This window comes from Heptranchias perlo, chromosome 41 (assembly GCF_035084215.1).
Source record: "Heptranchias perlo isolate sHepPer1 chromosome 41, sHepPer1.hap1, whole genome shotgun sequence".
NCBI lineage: Eukaryota > Metazoa > Chordata > Chondrichthyes > Hexanchiformes > Hexanchidae > Heptranchias > Heptranchias perlo.
In genome coordinates this window covers 9654206-9674313 of record NC_090365.1, presented here as the reverse complement: position 1 = coordinate 9674313, position 20108 = coordinate 9654206, and the positions used below count along the sequence as shown (strand labels likewise).

Genomic DNA, 20108 nt, shown 5'->3' with positions numbered 1-20108 from the left:
ACTTCCTTAAATTGTCAATTTTGTTACACATCATTTTCACTTTCATGACAACAGTCATCCAATTGGAGTGACAATTCCATCTAGGTGGCCATAAAAATATAGCTAGCAGCACAAAAGGTGAGCTTATTTTATAGCTACACTGAATGATCTTCAATCACATTAAAGCAGCTATCACTTTGCATTCCTTTATCCACACTAAAGTGAAACGGACAACCTCAATAGCTTCTTTCAGTTTACTGCGAACTCCATCCACAACACATGGAAAGTGTGGTCCTGATACAAACTTGATCTTATGTGCTTTTAAATCATTCAATAGAGGGGGAGGAGCAGCAGCAGCAGCAAGTGTTACTCACCGGCTGTAACTTCTGTCCTCTCTGTATTCATAATATCCATGGCCTTGGTCAGCATATGGCCTCTTCCTGCTCAGCTGTGTCTCCTGTTTGATCTCAGTTTGATCCACAGGCTCTTGCTTTATTTCAGCTGGTTGAAATTCTGCATAATCAATGTACTGTATTAAAAGATTATTATAGGCAAATCCTACTACTGAAAGTTCAGTTCAAAGAAGAGCATGAAGAATAATTCCAAGACATTAGATACTGAGAAATCCAGTTCTGTTAACTTATCCATTCTGAAAAAAAAGTGCACAACTCCCGATCTTTAAAAACTCAGTCACGGGTAATGTGGCTGACTAACTACCAAACTGACAAGCTTCGAGTGTTTAGAATACAAGTTTCCATCTCCACAAGAGAGTGAGGGAGGATATCAGTCACGGTTTCTGCATTCCTTTTTTTTATTCGTTCACGGGATGTGGGCGTCGCTGGCAATGCCGGCATTTATTGCCCATCCCTAATTGCCCTCGAGAAGGTGGTGGTGAGCCGCCTTCTTGAACCGCTGCAGTCCGTGTGGTGACGGTTCTCCCACAATGCTGTTAGGAAGGGAGTTCCAGGATTTTGACCCAGCGACAATGAAGGAACGGCGATATATTTCCAAGTCGGGATGGTGTGTGACTTGGAGGGGAACGTGCAGGTGGTGTTGTTCCCATGCGCCTGCTGCCCTTGTCCTTCTAGGTGGTAGAGGTCGCGGGTTTGGGAGGTGCTGTCGAAGAAGCCTTGGCGAGTTGCTGCAGTGCATCCTGTGGATGGTGCACACTGCAGCCACAGTGCGCCGGTGGTGAAGGGAGTGAATGTTTAGGGTGGTGGATGGGGTGCCAATCAAGCGGGCTGCTTTATCTTGGATGGTGTCGAGCTTCTTGAGTGTTGTTGGAGCTGCACTCATCCAGGCAAGTGGAGAGTATTCCATCACACTCCTGACTTGTGCCTTGTAGATGGTGGAAAGGCTTTGGGGAGTCAGGAGGTGAGTCACTCGCCGCAGAATACCCAGCCTCTGACCTGCTCTCGTAGCCACAGTATTTATATGGCTGGTCCAGTTAAGTTTCTGGTCAATGGTGACCCCCAGGATGTTGATGGTGGGGGATTCGGCGATGGTAATGCCGTTGAATGTCAAGGGGAGGTGGTTAGACTCTCTCTTGTTGGAGATGGTCATTGCCTGGCACTTATCTGGCGCAAATGTTACTTGCCACTTATGAGCCCAAGCCTGGATGTTGTCCAGGTCTTGCTGCATGCAGGCTCGGACTGCTTCATTATCTGAGGGGTTGCGAATGGAACTGAACAATGTGCAGTCATCAGCGAACATCCCCATTTCTGACCTTATGATGGAGGGAAGGTCATTGATGAAGCAGCTGAAGATGGTTGGGCCAAGGACACTGCCCTGAGGAACTCCTGCAGCAATGCCCTGGGGCTGAGATGACTGGCCTCCAACAACCACTACCATCTTCCTTTGCGCCAGGTATGACTCCAGCCACTGGAGAGTTTTCCCCCTGATTCCCATTGACTTCAATTTTACTAGGGCTCCTTGGTGCCACACTCGGTCAAATGCTGCCTTGATGTCAAGGGCAGTCACTCTCACCTCACCTCTGGAATTCAGCTCTTTTGTCCATGTTTGGACCAAGGCTGTAATGAGGTCTGAAGCCGAGTGGTCCTGGCGGAACCCAAACTGAGCATCGGTGAGCAGGTTATTGGTGAGTAAGTGCCGCTTGATAGCACTGTCGACGACACCTTCCATCACTTTGCTGATGATTGAGAGTAGACTGATGGGGCGGTAATTGGCCGGATTGGATTTGTCCTGCTTTTTGTGGACAGGACATACCTGGGCAATTTTCCACATTGTCGGGTGGATGCCAGTGTTGTAGCTGTACTGGAACAGCTTGGCTCGAGGCGCAGCTAGTTCTGGAGCACAAGTCTTCAGCACTACAGCTGGGATGTTGTCGGGGCCCATAGCCTTTGCTGTATCCAGTGCACTCAGCCGTTTCTTGACATCACGTGGAGTGAATCGAATTGGCCGAAGACTGGCTTCCGTGATGGTGGGGATATCGGGAGGAGGCTGAGATGGATTATCCACTCGGCACTTCTGGCTGAAGATGGTTGCAAACGCTTCAGCCTTGTCTTTTGCACTCACGTGCTGGACTCCGCCATCATTGAGAATGGGGATGTTTGCAGAGCCTCCTCCTCCCGTTAGTTGTTTAATTGTCCACCACCATTCACGACTGGATGTGGCAGGACTGCAGAGCTTTGATCTGATCCGTTGGTTGTGGAATCGCTTAGCTCTGTCTATAGCATGTTGCTTCCGCTGTTTAGCATGCATGTAGTCCTGAGTTGTAGCTTCACCAGCTTGGCACCTCATTATTAGGTACGCCTGGTGCTGCTCCTGGCATGCTCTTCTACACTCCTCATTGAACCAGGGTTGATCCCCTGGCTTGTTGGTAATGGTAGAGTGAGGAATATGCCGGGCCATGAGGTTACAGATTGTGCTGGAATACAATTCTGCTGCTGCTGATGGCCCACAGCGCCTCATGGATGCCCAGTTTTGAGCTGCTAGATCTGTTCTGAATCTAGCCCATTTAGCACGGTGGTAGTGCCACACAACACGTTGGATGGTGTCCTCAGTGCGAAGACGGGATTTCATCTCCACGAGGACTGTGCGGTGGTCACTCCTACCAATACTGTCATGGACAGATGCATTTGCGACAGGTAGATTGGTGAGGACGAGGTCAAGTAAGTTTTTCCCTCGTGTTGGTTCGCTCACCACCTGCCGCAGGCCCAGTCTAGCAGCTATGTCCTTCAGGACTCGGCCAGCTCGGTCAGTAGAGGTGCTACCGAGCCACTCTTGGTGATGGACATTGAAGTCCCCCACCCAGAGTACATTTTGTGCCCTTGCTACCCTCAGTGCTTCCTCCAAGTGGTGTTCAACATGGAGGAGGACTGATTCATCAGCTGAGGGAGGACGGTAGGTGGTAATCAGCAGGAGGTTTCCTTGCCCATGTTTGACCTGATGCCATGAGATTTCATGGGGGCCAGAGTCAATGTTGAGGACTCCCAGGGCCACTCCCTCCTGACTGTATATCACTGTACCGCCACCTCTGGTGGGTCTGTCCTGCCGGTGGGACAGGACATACCCAGGGATGGTGATGGAAGAGTCTGGGACGTTGGCTGAAAGATATGATTCTGTGAGTATGGCTATGTCAGGCTGTTGCTTGACTAGTCTGTGGGACAGCTCTCCCAATTTTGGCACAAGTCCCCAGATGTTAGTAAGGAGGACCTTGCAGGATCGACTGGGCTTGGTGTTTTGCCGTTGTCGTGTCCGGTGCCTAGTGGTCCGATGCCGGGTGGTCCGTCCGGTTTTATTCTTATTATGACTTTTCGTAGCGAGATTTTACAACTGAGTGGCTTGCTAGGCCATTTCAGAGGGCAATTAAGAATCAACCACATTGCTGTGGGTCTGGAGTCACATATCGGCCAGACTGGGTAAGGGCGGCAGGCTTCCTTCCCTAAAGGACATTAGTGAACCAGATGGGTTTTTACGACAATCCGGTAGTTTCATGGCCATCATTACTGATACTAGTATTTTAATTCCAGATTTTTTTATTTAATTAATTGAATTTAATTAATTAATTGAATTTAAATTCGCCAGCTGCCGTGGCGGGATTTGAACTCATGACTCTGGATTTTAGTCTAGGCCTCTGGATTACTAGCCCAGTAACATAACCACTATGCTACCGTACCCTATTGCTTACAACAGGGATCAATCATATTCCAAACCATTAGGTCTCTTCTGAATTTAAGATGTGATTGGTCACTTTAAAATTCGTTTCACCGGAGACTTGGGTTGCTCTGTCCCTTAGAAATTAACACTGTTGAAGGGACCAGTCTACCGCATTTTTCACATACAAATAAGTGTCACGAGCTAATAGGTGTGACTCCATTAAGTAACCATGCGGCAAACATGCCAGCTATGTGCTGAAGAACAACTAGTGTCAAAGAGGGTGGGGGCTGCTGCACCAAGTTACAATCAAATTTGTAAACAACATCTATTCTGAATCGACTGGCACGGGAAGGGGTGGGGAGCAAACCCACGACAGCTGACCCACTCTGTGTGCCGGTTCATAAGGATGATTGACAGCTTTTACTGTGCAAGATACATTTTTGATTTCCACTGTCCCAGTTTCTACTTCAAAAAAGAGGTAAATCTGACCCAAGCACGCTTTGGCAATTGGAGCTTTTCCGAGCTCGAGACAGATGTTGCCATTCCGAATTGATAGATGAAACTCACATACTAGTTATGTTACGGACACTGGCCCAGATTTAGTATTACTAATAAAGTGTTATGTCTTATTCTTTTTGCACATGAGCAGATATAAGCGAGTAAAATCATCACCATTAATTTTCCACTATCTTTCACTTGTAATCAATCAGATTTCTAGTGTACAGTTTAAGTCGCGTGTTCCAATAGCGTTTATGCTTTCCAAAGATTAGGATGATGTGAGGGCTTATGTCTGTTTAGTGAGCTACACTACCAGGCACACTGCATAGAAAGCCACATTCCAGCTTCTAGGGAGTACTTATACAACTACATAAGTGGGCTTTGGCACATGGATGAAAGAAATATCTAAAAGTCCTAAAAACATGACTGCTAGTTACCCTTGCTTGAAAGTGCATGAGTGTTCCATTGAGCAAGGACAGGATTCAACTCAGCTGTGATGAGTCAGAAACCTCCAGGGGAAGAGTGAACAACAAACATGTCCTAAAATTTTTCAAGTGGTGATCAGGAAGAAATTAGTAATTTTTTATTAGAAGCATTACCTGAGGTTAGAGAAAAACATTACATAACTATACAAACTAAATATAGTCATGGAAATACAAAAATGAGATAAAATGAACTGTGCCATCAGGGACAGCTATAAATTGTCTTAGGTTTCAAAGTTTCTTTTTTTAAAATTCAGGGCATGGGAAGACCTGGCTGCAATCTCAGAAGTGGAAATGACAATCAAAAGGGATAGGGGGAGGAGAAACAATTAAACTAAGGAGATTACAAGACTGTAACAACACAGTCAAGCCTGTTTATATGCAAAATTTCTACAATCAAATCAGAATTTTAAGTGTAAGTTTCAAATGGGCTCCATTTTCTGTATTGGACAGAAGGAAACTATTTGCAGTTTCCTAAGAAATGGATATTTTAATGTCCACACAATAAATAAGAAAGATTATAACCACGTAATTGAAACAGTATGCAATTTGGCTGCAGAGAACACAGCTCCAACCTACTTTAGGTATGGTATAAGGCTAACTGTGCTTGAAGCATAATAAAAAGGGAAAAAATCAAAGTACAGACGCAAGTGTTTTCTCCACATCACTCACTGAGCAAGAGCAACTTGTCAGAATCAGGAAGGGAGGGAAGAATAAACATTTATCAGAGGGTCCATTGGGTTGGATATGAACCTCTATTAATACAACTCACTGTACGGTCCTTAAGCATCTAAAATTTATTAGAATGTATCCAACCAAATTGACTTGTTTGCATCAACAAATCTACCAATATGGATTACCAGCCTTACCTTGCTGTGCAGCTGCTTGCTCAATGGATGGCTTCTCATAGCTTCTCTCAACATTTCCTTGCTCGGACCCTCCAAAATCACCACCTTGCTTATCGCACTGCCCATAGGAGTTCAGGTCTCCACCAAAATTTGCTTCCCCATCAGCAGTTCCGTCACCTGAAAGTGAATGAAAACCAAACTGAAAAGATGCAAACAGTATAATAAGAGGAGCCATGTCCCACTTGACAGTCTTCAGGGAAATAAGGTTGGTGTGATATCAATATCTACCAAGTAGCCATAAAACTGCAGTCTCCTTGTCTGAATTGTAGGTAGGAGCTAAGGATGTTTACCAGCAATTTGTAAGGACATTCCACTTTTCAGTGACAGCCCTAAAGCAACATTTTGTGCATTTACATAGCTGACTTCAGCATTTGCATTCCCACAAAGATTGTCAGTTCAAGCTCCACTTGAGACTTGAGCACCTAATATAGGCTGGCACTCCAGTGCAGTACTTGAGGGAGTGCCTCACTGACAGGGGTGCCATCTTTTGGAGGAGATATTAAACTGAGGCTCCGTCTGCCTTCAGGCAAAAATCCCATGGCACTTTTTTCGGCGTCCTAGCCCTCAACCATCATCACAAACAGATTATCTGGACATTTAGCTCGCTGCTGTCTGTGGGATCTTGCTGGGCGCAAATGGGTGCCAACTTTCACGTACAATGTTAAATCCAGGTCCTGTCTGCCTGTTGAAGACGTAATAAATTCCATGGCATTATTCAAAGAAGAGCAGGAACTTCTCCTTGTGTCCAACATACATCCCTCAACCAACATGACTAATACATCACAGCTTGTGGGACCTTGCTATGTGCAAATTGGCTGTGGTTTGCCTACATTACAAGTGACTATATTACTTTGTTGGCTTTGAAGCATTTTGGGGCGTCCGGAGGACATGAACAGCACTATATAAATGCAAGTTCTTTTTCCAGTAAGCATAAAATACTCACTGTAACATTTGAACATTGCATGGCCCTGCACTCCAGCATGTTATACATGGGCAGATATAACAGGCTACTTTTGCCCAAAGAAGAAAGGCCAGTTTGATGCAGTAAACTTGCATGCAAACAGCCAGCATAGGACACTGGAGAATTACAAAATAGTTGCATGTGAACTCACAGCTATACAATGGTGTATATGTGCAGAGTGTACATGAGGCATCTCTACAGGGATGAACTTGCATGCACCTAATAAACTGTTCAGAGCAAGAATAGTGGAAGTATGCAAAAGAGATGCCCACCCAGATATTGCACAAGTCTGGAAGGCAAGAAGATAAAATAACATACTTAACTAATTATTCAAAAGTCTTATGCCAAATTATACAGAATGTTGTAGAGTGAATTTGGGTGTCATGATCACCAAAACCTTCCAAATGAAACGGCAGTAAGATTTTGTCTAAAAACAAGTCACGAAAGGTTAGTTTCAAAACATCAGGATGCATCTCATTACAAATGAGATGAGATGGGGGAGAACATTTTTGTGGTTGCATTATATTCTTACATTACTGGCCTTCGAGCAAGAGAGCTGTATGTAGATTCCACTCAATCGGATTACTCCTTGAAGAAATAACATCACAAAAGCCACAATGGTTAACTCAATTTACTATAAATTTCAAAGTAATTGGCAAAGGAACCAAAGGGTAGACGAGGAGAAAGTTTTTACGCAGCGAATTGTAATGATCTTGAATGCACTGCCTGAAAGGGTGGAAGCAGATTCAATAGTAACTTTCAAATGGGAATTGAATAAATACTTGAAAAGGAAAAATTTGTACAGCTATGGGGAAAGAGCAGGGAGAGTGGGACTAATTGGATAGTTCTTTCAAAGAGCCGGCACAGGCACGATGGGCCACTTCTGTGCTGTATGATTCTACGAGTCCTCGATCTTATTGTCACTGAATTATAGCTAACACAAGAGGCAAAAGAATCTTACTGTAAACGATTGACCTTTTTATTTAAAAAAAAATTGACTATATTAGTCCCATTCAAAACAGCATTAAATTATTAAGTTTTGTAAGATATTGGGAATGTTTAATTATCCTATTCTCCACTGCTGAAAATACCTGGCATACATCACTATTATAGAATTGAAAATTCAAAAATCAGATCACAACTCTTATCTCCTCCTTTCTGAATACCAAGGTCTCCCCATTACAGCAACCAGCTGTTCAAACCACCCTTCTTGGCAACCTGTTCCAACTGTTGAACAATAAATCCCAATTCCTAACGTCTGTCTGAAATTTGCCGTTCACAACCCTGAACCTGTGCCTTCTTGCCCTGCTGCCTGGTATATCTGAATATACCAATTCAGATTTATTGCACTATCCTATCAAGTGCCTTTAAGAGTTTTCCCTCTTAAAATATTTTTCAAAACAGAAGAGCTGATCAAGCTATTCCTCAGTTTAGCCTCACAGTCAGAAGAGTGCAGGTTCAAAATCCCACTACAGACGCAATCATATGATGTACATGCACGAATGCAGCATTGTCTAAGGTACAACAAGATGAGAAGTTAAACCAATACCACGTCTGCCAGTTCGGGTGGACAAAAAAGATCCCACAGCACCATTTAAAGAGCAGGGAGCCCTTGTGGACATCTTCCCCTCGACCAGTATCACCAAAAAACAGATTACTGAATCTGGTCATTCATTCGGTTGCTCAAATTGGATGCCACGTTCCATTGGCTGCAAAGCACCTTGAAGCATCCCAATAACTTGATTAATGCAAGTTCTTTTCTTTCAAATAGTTCTTCCCTCTTGCTGCTGTCCTCTGCAATGCATCTAGGGCTTTATGCCACCATTCCATGCTTTAACCTGGTAACTTTAGCATCTGAATCACCAAATGCAACGTAGCAGCATCAATATACTGAAACACTGCCGTAAAGTAGTAGGGCATGGATTTACATCCAGGATTTCTTGGCAGTATTGAGGACCTGTGTTCCCCCACACAATGACTGGTGGCCAGCTGTGTTTTTAATCTGCCTGCTTCTTCATTCAACAGAATTCCTAATGCATATATTCGATAGATCGATATGTACACACACTATGAGTCAAAGCACATTTAATTATCTGCTCCAAAAAACAGCTACCAACTTCCTAAGTGCCGTGCATGGCCTCCTCACATCTAAGCATTCCAAATGTTAAATATTAATTCAACAGATCTAGCACTCGTTAAAACGACACAGTCCAAAATGATTGAAACCCAGAATCCATTCTTTCGTTGAACAGGATATCAATAAATCAATCCCAAGTCTACATTCTCAACTCTTCTGAACAGCTTCAAGTGATTTGCTACACTCGAATTATTGAACAAAATCACCCAATTAGTTTCCGTCTGCTTCCCCTAGCAAGTGGTTATAAAAGTCACTCCTCCAATGGTAGTTTTTTTTTGAAATACCAATTTGTTTTGCCGTTACCTCTTCCTACGAAAAAGTGTCCTTGAAACTAACCTCTGGAAGTGTTTAACAGCCTATGGTTCAGAATTAAGGTTCAAAAAGTTTCAGGATTTAAAAGCTTTTAACATAAATGGAAACCTCATCTCATGGCAACACTATTTCCTCAATCTAGGATGTCGGAAGTTTTTTGGTTTTCAGAATCCGAATGGAGCATTCAGCCATTATTTTTAAATCTCATTGGCTCAAAAGGTTGCACACCGACTCACCAGAATGTTCGATTTTGTAACAAATCAATCAATCATACATCATCTGGTCAGTAACTTGTTCCTACTGACCTACCCGTGTTATTTCCCATACCTCTCACTAGGATAACAACTTGCATTTATACAGCGCCTTTAACATGGCTAGAAAGGCGCTTCAGGGAGCGTAAACAGATGAAAATCGGCACAAAGCCCAAGATGGAGACATTAGGACAGGTGACCAAACACTTGGTCAAAGAGTTAGGTTTCAAGCACAGTCTTAAGGGAGGAGAGGAGGCGAGGCAGAGAGGTTTGGGGACGGCATTCCAGAGCGTAGGGCCCAGAAGGCTGAAGGTAGAGCTGGTGGAGAGAAGAAAGCGGGGGATGCACAAGAGGCCAGAGTTGGTGGAGGTTACAGCTCCTTCACAAACAAGAACCCTACAACATGGGAATCAAGCACAAACACATATCCAAACACTGCTGCACTATAACGCACTGTACCCCCTCAGACAAAATCAAAACCTTGCTCTACTCTAACCTTGCTGCTACGCTCACCAACTTCAGCAAGGAGATCAAGACATTTGAGCTGTGAAAATCTGCATGGTGACCAGTGTCACCCTATAATGTTATGGGTTCAAGCCCCACTCCAGAGACCGGAGTTCAAAATCTAGCCTGACACTTCAGTGCAGTACTGAGGTAGTACTGTACTCTTGGAGGTGCCGTCCATCAGACAGACATTAAATCGAAGACCTCTCAAGTGGACGTAAAGGACCGCATGGCACTATTTTGAAGAGCAGGGAAGTACTCGTCAGTATCATTTCCTCCACTACACAGTGACTATACTTCAAAAAAGTACTTAATTGGTGAAGCGCTTTAGGACATCTTGAGGTCGTGAAAGGCGCTATATAAATGCAAGTTTTTTCTTATAATCAGCTGACAGCAAGTGTAGGACAGGATGATCCTATTACAGCATAGCTGACAGTTGCCACAATTCATCCAAGAATGATGAATTCTGAAGTCAATCAAAACCATGATCCAGACTTTTTCAGATGGTTTGTCTATAGACCACGTTGACAACTTGATGCACCAATATGATGTGTACGGCTCTGGTCACGTTTCATGAATTAGAACCAAAAGCTATCTTGACTGGCTGGATGATTTGAATCTAGACAAGATACCACACTGCTGGTTAAGTCGTTACATGACGTAAACACGGACCAGATATAAACATTTTAAAACATTACAAACAATAGGTTTGTGCATTCCAATAAAAGGCTCCTCTGATACCAATTTATGGTTCCGGTGACTATGACCATTAAGATCAAATAGATACAAGCACAATTTTACAGTGAATCCTAAATTTGTCAACGGTTTAAGAAACATTTTAAAGCTCAGTTTATATTAAAAGTTCGCTGTAGCAATCCAAGAGGACACTAAGTGCACATTCATATGCAGTTTTTGTATGTCCTTTAAATACAAAGAAAAAAATTAGCATTTGTCTTAGAGCATTAATTGAAAAGACAATTAAATAAAATTACACAGAAATTACAACATGGAAACAGGCTGTTCGGCCAATCCAGTCCATTCCGATCTTTATCCTCCATACGAGCAGTATCATAGTAGATACAGCACAGGAGCAGGCCATTCAGCACAACGTGCCTGTGTCAGCTATCTGAAAGAGCTATCCAATTAAGTCCCATTCCCCAGCTCTTTCCCCATAGGCCTGTAATGTTTTTCCCCTTCAAGTATTTATCTAATTCCCTTTGGAAAGTTACTATTGAATTGAATCTGCTTCCACCACCTTTTCGGGCAGTGCATTCCAGATCATTACAACTCACTGTGCAAAAAAAGTGTCCTCATGTCGCCTCTGGCTCTTTTGCCAATCACCTTGAATCTGTGTCCTCTGGTTACCGAATCTTCTGCCACTGGAAACAGTTTCTCCTTATTTACTCTATCAAAACCAGTCATGATTTTGGATACCTCATCAAATCTCCCCTTAACCTTCTCTGTTCCATGGAGAACAATCCCAGCTTCTCCAATCTCTCCACATAACTGAAGTCCCTCATCCCTGGTACCGTTCTAGTAAATCTCCTCTACACCCTCTCCAAGGCCTTGACATCCTTCCTGAAGTGTGGTGCCAGAATTGAACACACTACTCCAGCTGAGGCCTAACCAGTGTTTTATAAAGGGTTAGCATAACTTCCTTGCTTTTGTACTCCATGCCTCTTAATAAAGCCTAGGATCCCATGCACTTTTTAAAATAAGTCTTCTCAGCTTGTCCAGCCACCTACAAAGATTTGTGTATGTGCACCCCCAGGTCTCTCTGTTCCTGCACCCCCTTTAAAATTGTACCATTTAATTTATATTGCATCTCCTCATTCTTCCCACCAAAATGTATCACTTCACAATTATCTGCGTTAATTTTCATCTGCCACTCGTCTGCCCATTTCACGAGTCTATGTCCTCCTGAAGTCAGTTACCATCCTCCACATTGTTTACTACATTTCCGAGTTCCATGTCATCTGCAAACTTTGAAATTATATCCTCCATACCCAAGTCCAGGTCATTAATATATAATCAAAAAGAGCAGTGGTCCCAACACCCCTGGGGAGCACCACTGTATACTTCCCTCCAGTTTGAAAAATAACCAACCACCACTACTCTCTGCCCCCTAGCCAATTTTGTATCCACACTGCCACTGTCCCTTTAATCCCACAGGCTTTAATTTTGCTAACAAAGTCTATTATGTGGTACTTTATCTTTTGGAAGTCCATATGCACATAAACCGCACTACCCTCATCAACCCTCTCCGTTACTTCATCAAAGAAATCAAATCAAGTTGGTCAAACATGATTTTCCTTTAACAAATCCAGGCTGATTTTCATTTATTAGCCCAGACTTTTCCAAGTGCCAATTAATTTTGCCCCGGATTATTGTCTCTAAAAGTTTCCCCACCACCGACGTTGGGCTGAATGGCCTGTAATTGCCAGATTTATCCCCCTCCCCCTTTTTGAACAGGGGTGTAACATTTGCAATCGTCCAGCACCGTCCCCACATCTAACGTAGGATTGGAAGATTGTGGCCAAAGCCTCTGCAATTTCCACCCGTACTTCTCTCAATAACCTAGGAAGCATCCCATATGGACTGGGTGATTTTTGTACTTTGCATACTGCAAATCTTTTAAGCACTTCCTCTTCATCTATTTTTATCCTATCCAATATTGCTACAATGGCAGCATCTCTAGCGAAGAGACACCTCAGCCATGCCCTCCACAACATGACCTTTTTTGTCCCTGAATCGGTCCCACCCTTCCTTTGACTATTTATGTTTACAAAAGACTTTTGGGTTCCCTTTTATGTTAGTTGCTAATCTATTCTCATATTTTCTCTTTGCCCCTCATTCCTTTTTTTTTAAAGATCTCTATACTTTCTGTATTCAGCCTGGTTCTCTACTGTATTATGAACCTTACATTCATCATAAACCTCCTTTTTCTGTTTCATTTTAATTTCTATATCTTTAGTCATCCAAGGAACTCTAGCTTTGGATGCCCTTCCTTTCCACCTTTGTAGTAATATGTCTACTCTGTATCCAAACCATCTCCTCCTTGAAGGCCTCCCATTGTTCAATTATTTTTTTGCCTGCCAATTTTTGATTCCAATCCATCTGGGCCAGATCCCTTTTTAACTCAATGAAATTAGCCCTCCTCCAGTTTAGTACTGTCACATTTGATTGTTCCTTGTCCTTTTCCATAACTATTCTAAAACTAATGATATATGATCACTGTTCCCCAAATGCTCCCCCACTGAAACATGTTCCACCTACCCCACTTCATTTCCCCAGATCTAGAACTGTTTCCTTCCTCGTTGGGCTGGAAACACACTGTTCCAGAAAGTTCTCTTGTATACATTTTAGAAATTCCTCCCCCTCTTTGCCCTTTACATTGTTGCTATCCCAGTCTATATTGGGATAATTGAAGTCCCCCATCATCACTACTCTATAGTCCTTGCATCTTTCTGTAATTTGCTCCTCTATCTCTTTCCCACTATTTAGTGGCCTATTATATACACCCAGTAGCATGATAACTCTTGTGTTGTTCCTTAATTCTTGTAAGGAATCTTACAACACCAGGTTATAGTCCAACTGTTTTATTTTAAAATCACCAGCTTTCCGAGGCTTTCTCCTTCGTCAGGTGAGTGTGGTCCCACACTCACCTGACGAAGGAGAAAGCCTCCGAAAGCTGGTGATTTTAAAATAAAACAGTTGGACTATAACCTGGTGTTGTAAGATTCCTTACATTTGTCAACCCCAGTCCATCTCCGGCATCTCCACATCATTCCTTAATTTTAACCAAATAGATTGTCTATTTCTCATGTGGCTGCCCTGTTCCCATATCCTTTATTCTCCTTTCCTATTCTTAAAATGTTGACATGGCTTCTACCTCAATCACTAACTCTGGTAGTGCATTCCACAGCCTCACAAACGTTAGCATTTAAAAAAATATTAAATTCTTTATTATACTGTCCTATATTCTTTTAGGTACAGTAAAATAAATTTCTTCCCTCATAAGCAGTTTCAGAGAGCACAGGTTTACTTCAGAAATTTGCTCTCAGTCATGTAGCACACACGGAACGGAATTCCCCAAAAGAACTTCAATTGCAGGTACACTTACTGGCCAATGTTTATGCTGAGTCCTACCTACATAAGCTACTGTTAATAACAGGATATTTTGCATCATTGGAAAAACATATCTCTGGTCATAGACTGACTACTATGAAGAACTGCAACTCAGAGTATCCCATCCAAGAATAGCACAACACAGGAGATGACTATTTGGCACATCGTGCCTTGCCAGCCCTTTGATAGAACTATCCAACTCCCCTACTCTTTCCCCGTAGCCACGCAACCTTTTCAAGGACTGCTGAAACTGCTTCCACCACCCTTTCAGGCAGCGCACCCCAGATCATAACGCGCTGTGGCTTGGGCTGAATGGCCTCCTTCAATGCTGTAAAGCTCTATGAAGTTTATAGCATGCAGTCTGCTCCATCCAACGATTATTTAGCACTTCAACCCCCATTTTATTTCAAGTACTTAATTTAAATTATTGGATGATTACTCTTTTAAAAAAAAAAGTGCGAAAAACTTGCAGGTGGGATATGATACAGGCTCCACTGTACCCAGGTTAAGGCTCCCACGGTCAGACATGGGGGGGGGGGGCAACTCATCCCTTCACATTCCCAGGCGGAGGGAGGATCTTTCCCTGTCTCTGCTTGAAAGGGGAAATCGAGATCAAAGGCCAAATGGAAGGGGAGGGGGGCGCCTGGCTCCAGACCCCAGACCCCATCCAGGTGAGCCACCTCTCCCGGGCCCGCGCATGCGCATGCGCGCAGACACAAGCAGGGCCCAGCGACACTCACCTCCCTGAGCTCCCGCCGCCTCCTCCTCCGGGTACTCGTCGCCGGCGGCTTGGTCCTCCTCCTCCTCCTCTTCTTCTTCTTCTTCCGCGGCGTCGCGGTCGAGCGCTGCCTGCAGCCGCTCCTGCAGATCCGCCTTGAGGCCCTTTGTGTCTAGGCCGCGCTTGTGCAGCTCCTCCTTCAGCTCGTTCACTTTCAGTCTCCGTACGTCCAGCGAACTCATCCCTGCATTTAAAACAAACCCCAGCCACCGAAACAGCCTCCGCCGATCAACGCAGCCACGCGTCGGCCTGCAAACAAAGAAAAATAAACAAACAAAACTCCTCAGGCCGACTTGGGAAAAGTAAAAATCCAACGGACGATTCAATTCAATAAATTCTCCCCCTCAGTCGCCGCGGCGTCTGCAGGTAAAATGGCCGCCGTCGCTCTGCCTCCTGCCTTCACCCGCTTTCCTGGCGCCAGCCTACCGGCCGGCCCGTTTTCTCTCAGCGCTCCTCATTGGTCATGAGGCGCTCACAATGCGCCTGCTGTTGCCAAATCGCCAATCGGGAGCGGCCTTTCAACCCGCCGCCTCCGTTTTTCTTCCGCCGCGGCTCTGTCTCGCTGCGTCTCATTGGTTCACATTCCCCGCAAGGTGAAATGGGAAAACAGTTCAGTCGCGCTCTCTTCCCCCACCCCACCCCACCCCACTACTTTAGGCCAATCGGACGCGGCGTTTCAACAGCGTTGATTGTGGGCGGGGCTTCCCGCGGAGGCCCAATGGGGAAATCAGCTTCACGGCGATAGTAAGGCCCATCTCTTTCCCCTGCTGTGATTGGGCTACTGAGATCCAATTGTTTGTAGATGTTTAAAAGGCCCTTGGTGATTGGGCTGTTCAAATGTCAATCAAGGAGAAGCCAGCCAGATTGCACATATAAAGGGCAGGTGGCTAGAAATTGTCCATAAGGATGATACTGGGTTGTCATCAACAAAGAACAACAAATTTACACGTGTCCCCCAAAGGGGCACAACTAATAAAGAAACTTAAAACATAAAATGTTCTTTTCAACATAACAAAAGGAAACATAAAATTAAGTCATAACATTGTTCCTCTCTATCAGACAATCTGCGATTGATAGATTATTGAGGGTTACAGAACCAAGGGGGGGTAGATGGAGTTAATATACAGATCAGCCATGATCTAACTGACTGGTGGAACAGACTCGAGGGGCTGAATGGCCTACTCCAGTTCCTATGACACTATTCTCTGCAGTGCCCTCTGGTTACGAAAGGCTAAGGTTGAACAGAAACCAGCTTTGCGCTCAGTAAGAAGACTTTGGTTGGTGCCAGCTCTGACGGCACCAAGAAAGTCATAGGAAATTTTGGATGTCCCCCATGCCTTTGAGATATCTCACCAAGCTTAGTTTAAAACTTGTTATCTTTGTGAAACAATTTTTGAAAAGTGGCCTATTTTAATATATCTCACTCTGAAAAGTAAACGCATGTTTAAATAGATTTTCACAATCATTTTCCTCATAAATCTGTTGTCAATAGAAACTATTGCATCTTTTAAGGGAAAAATAGATAAATATTTGAGGGCTATGGGGAGAGAGTGGAGCAGTGGGATTAGTTTGACATTGATACAGGGTAATGGGGAGAGAGTATATTTTTATACTTGTGGGATCTTGCTGGATGCAAAGTGACTGCAGTGTTTTTTTTTAAGGCTGAGTTAGATAGATTCCTGATTGACAAGGGAGTCAAAGGTTATAGTAGGTAGATGGGAAAGTAGGGTTGAGGTCACAAGCAGATCAGCCATGATCTTATCAAGTGGCAGAGCAGGCTCGAGGGGCCGAATGGCCTACTCCTACTCTTAATTCATATGTTCGTATGTATGAGTGGGGCAGTGGGATTAATTTGACATTGATACAGGTTAATGGGGAGAGAGCAGGACAGTGGGATTAGTTTTGGATTGCTCTGGCAAAGAGCTGGTGCACACATGATGAGCCAAATGGCCTCCTTCTGTGCTGTAAACTTGCATGGTTCTCTGACACGGTGACCAACTGTCTATGTTCTTTAATATCATCCATACAGCAGTGCCGATTTTGGTTAAAAACAAAGTGGAAGTTGATTATAACAAAACGTGATAACATCATTAAAATATTCTGTACTCAACACAGGAAATGCAGGAGGAACTTTTTTTTTACTGAAAGGGTGGTCAGTATGTGAAACAGTTTACCAGTGCGGGTGGTGGAATAAGAAACCTTAATGGGTTTCAAGAAGGAACTAGACAGGTTATTGTCAACAAATGGGATTCAGGGTTATTGGATATTCACCACGGGGAATACCGTGGACAGGGAAAAAAATTACAGGGCTATGGGGAAAGAGCAGGGGAGTGGGGCTAATTGGATAGCTCTTTCAAGAGCTGGCATAGGCATGAAGGGCCAAATGGCCTCTTCCTGTGCTGTACCTAATATGATAGGTGGGCTAGATGGAGCAAAGGGCTTCTCCTGCCTGAAACTGTTACTATATTACCAGGAGTTAGTTTAGGCTGAGAGCTGAGAACGTTACAACTGACCTTATAAAACAAATTGAAAGTTTTATCCACGGTGATCTTAGCTTGAATCCTTGCCATATGTAAAGTTGTCACATATGATTTATCCAATTGGTTCTTTCCCTTTTTTATTTTTAAACAGTTTTTGTTCCTGGAAAAAGAGAGAAAAAAGTACAAATTTAGTGCTTTATCACATGTCAGAAACATCCCAAAGTGCATTACATACAATGCTTCAGTTTGAAATACAATATATATAGACAAACACTGCAGTCACTTTGCACCCAGCAAGATCTCACAAAGAGATGAATGGCCAGTTAATTTTCTTTTTGGGGTGATGGAGAAGTGTTGGCCAAGACACTGGGAGAACTCCCTGTTCAAATAGTGCTGTAGGATCTTTAACATCCACCTGAACCAGGATACAGGATCTCAGTTTAACCTCTGACAATGCAACGGTGCACTGTGATATCAGCCTAGATTATGTGTTCAATTCCTGCAGTGGAGCTTGAACCCACAATGTTCTGATTCAGAGGCAAGGTGCTACCTACTGAGCCAAGCTGACATATTTGTTTCCCTCTTGAGAAGAAGTATACATCCATCAAATTCTACTATGACCTTAGTTTCCATTTGCTGTCATTCTGCCAGTACAAGGTATCTGGTTTTGTGAGAAAGGGATTGGGAATTCAAATCAATTTATCTCCTTCTAACCCCTCAGGATCTTAACTTTGTGCTTTACAAATTCAAATAATGTCCACTTGAACATTTATATTCTTGTAATCTTAAATTTCTGACTTAAACAGTTGACCCCAGACACTAACAGTCGAACAGCCACATCACATAAGGTATGGCCAGTAGGCTGCCCCCAACTTAGGCCTCCTACTGATTTTGGAATTCTATCTGCATCATGAAGTTACTGTTCTTTTCTTTCATATTCCCCCACACAAATTGGAATTGGAATACAGATTTCTTGTTTGAATGTGAGCAGTACATTGTCCTATCACGTGGACAGAATAGAACTTGATAAATTTCAGTAGTTATTTGAGTCCTGTGGAATTTGGCACTGCCATCTCAAAATAAAGACTGCCAATTATCAAATTAGCTGTATCTTGCACTCTTAAAGAGAGAACATTAATTTAGATAGCACCTTTTAATAATATACAAATACAGATGTAGGACTTACCAAACTGTTCACAAAGAAAGCAGTCACAATCGGTGAGACATGAATCCCGTTTACCCCAGCAGCTTATTTTACTTTGATTATAACCAAGGAAAGTGGTAATGGCCCTAATTACACTGCGGCGTAAGCACTGGTCAGTAGTAAAGGGCACTGGTCAGTAGTAAAGGGCACTGGTCAGGAGTAAAGGTACACACTTACACACACAGCCATCGATTAAAGTTGTACAGTCAACTAACACGAGATCTCGGGATCCAAAGTACATTACAGCGGATGGTTTACTAAAGGATCAAAGCATCCAAAAACCTCACCAGAAAGGCAAACATACAAAGTACGGGCTTAAAGGAGCAACAAATCACAATTAAAATCATTCGAAGCCTTGTGATTTTGGGTGGGATAATGAGAGGAGGTTTACACAATCAATAATTTTTATGGTAACTTTGGGTGGTGTTGGCTACGGCACACCAATTCTAAAGTAGCCACATCATCTTTGCCAATGGATTACAACCACCAAATGTCCCATGGATCAGACCCACCTGGTTTGGTATTGTCCTGGCCAATACTGAGAACAACACAATGCCAAGGCAGTGAGCTTGGAAAACTTGTATATAGGCAGCATGGGTGTGCAAAGCAGGAGTAGGTACTTTAACAATGAAGAGACTAAGGAGGGGCTAAGTCCAGCCATGGTTTTCTGCTCCCGACTGCCGTCCAGCGGGAAGTGGATTTCAAATGAGAGCAGGATCAAGCTTGGTTGCAACGTCCCTCCCCAATGTAGGCTGTTAACACACGCAGTTAGATTCACAAGAGCAAGATAGAAGAAAACAGCCATCAGATGACACTCCAGCGTGGGAAGGGAAGGGGTTGAGGAGATTAAAAAAGAAATAAATCTGGGGGCGAGGGGGAGAAATAATATCAAATTAATGTTGCCAGCCCTCCAGGATTGTCCTTGAGTCTTCAGGAATTAAGGAATAATTTCCTCGACACTGCTGAGAGCAAACCAGGAGAAAAATCATAGGGGCATTAAGAAATGTTGTGTTTTGTCTTATCTCTTTCCCAAATTGGTCGTAGATCACTGCTACAGAATGAAGGAGTTACACATGGCGCCAGGGTAACTGGCAGACACACATCCACAGCCCCAGATTTCCAATTACAACAACAACTTCATTTATATAGCGCCTTTAACGTAGTAAAACGTCCCATGGTGCTTCACAGGAGCAACTATCAAACAAAATTTGACACCGAGCCACATAATGAGATATTAAGACAGGTTACCAAAAGCTTGGTCAAAGAGGTAGGTTTTAAGGAGCGTCTTAAAAGGAGGAGAGGCAGAGAGAGGGAGAGATTTAGGAAGGGAATTCCAGAGCTTAGGGCCTAGACAGCTGAAGGCACGG

The 20108-nt window shown here is 43.5% G+C and overlaps 1 protein-coding gene across 1 annotated transcript in view; it reads right to left on the bottom strand.

Annotated features, from left to right (window-relative positions):
• LOC137306044 (heterogeneous nuclear ribonucleoprotein U-like protein 1) overlaps nucleotides 1-15498 on the bottom strand; it is a 40950-nt gene extending 25452 nt beyond the window's left edge. Inside the window, exons 1-3 of the mRNA XM_067975073.1 lie at nucleotides 15020-15498; nucleotides 5948-6103; nucleotides 354-492 (exon numbers count right to left, since the gene is read on the bottom strand). Of these exons, the coding sequence (XP_067831174.1) occupies nucleotides 354-492; nucleotides 5948-6103; nucleotides 15020-15239 (515 nt within the window). The 5' untranslated portion in view covers nucleotides 15240-15498. The remainder of the gene's footprint in view (nucleotides 1-353; nucleotides 493-5947; nucleotides 6104-15019) is intronic.
• Between the last annotated feature and the right edge of the window lie 4610 nt (nucleotides 15499-20108).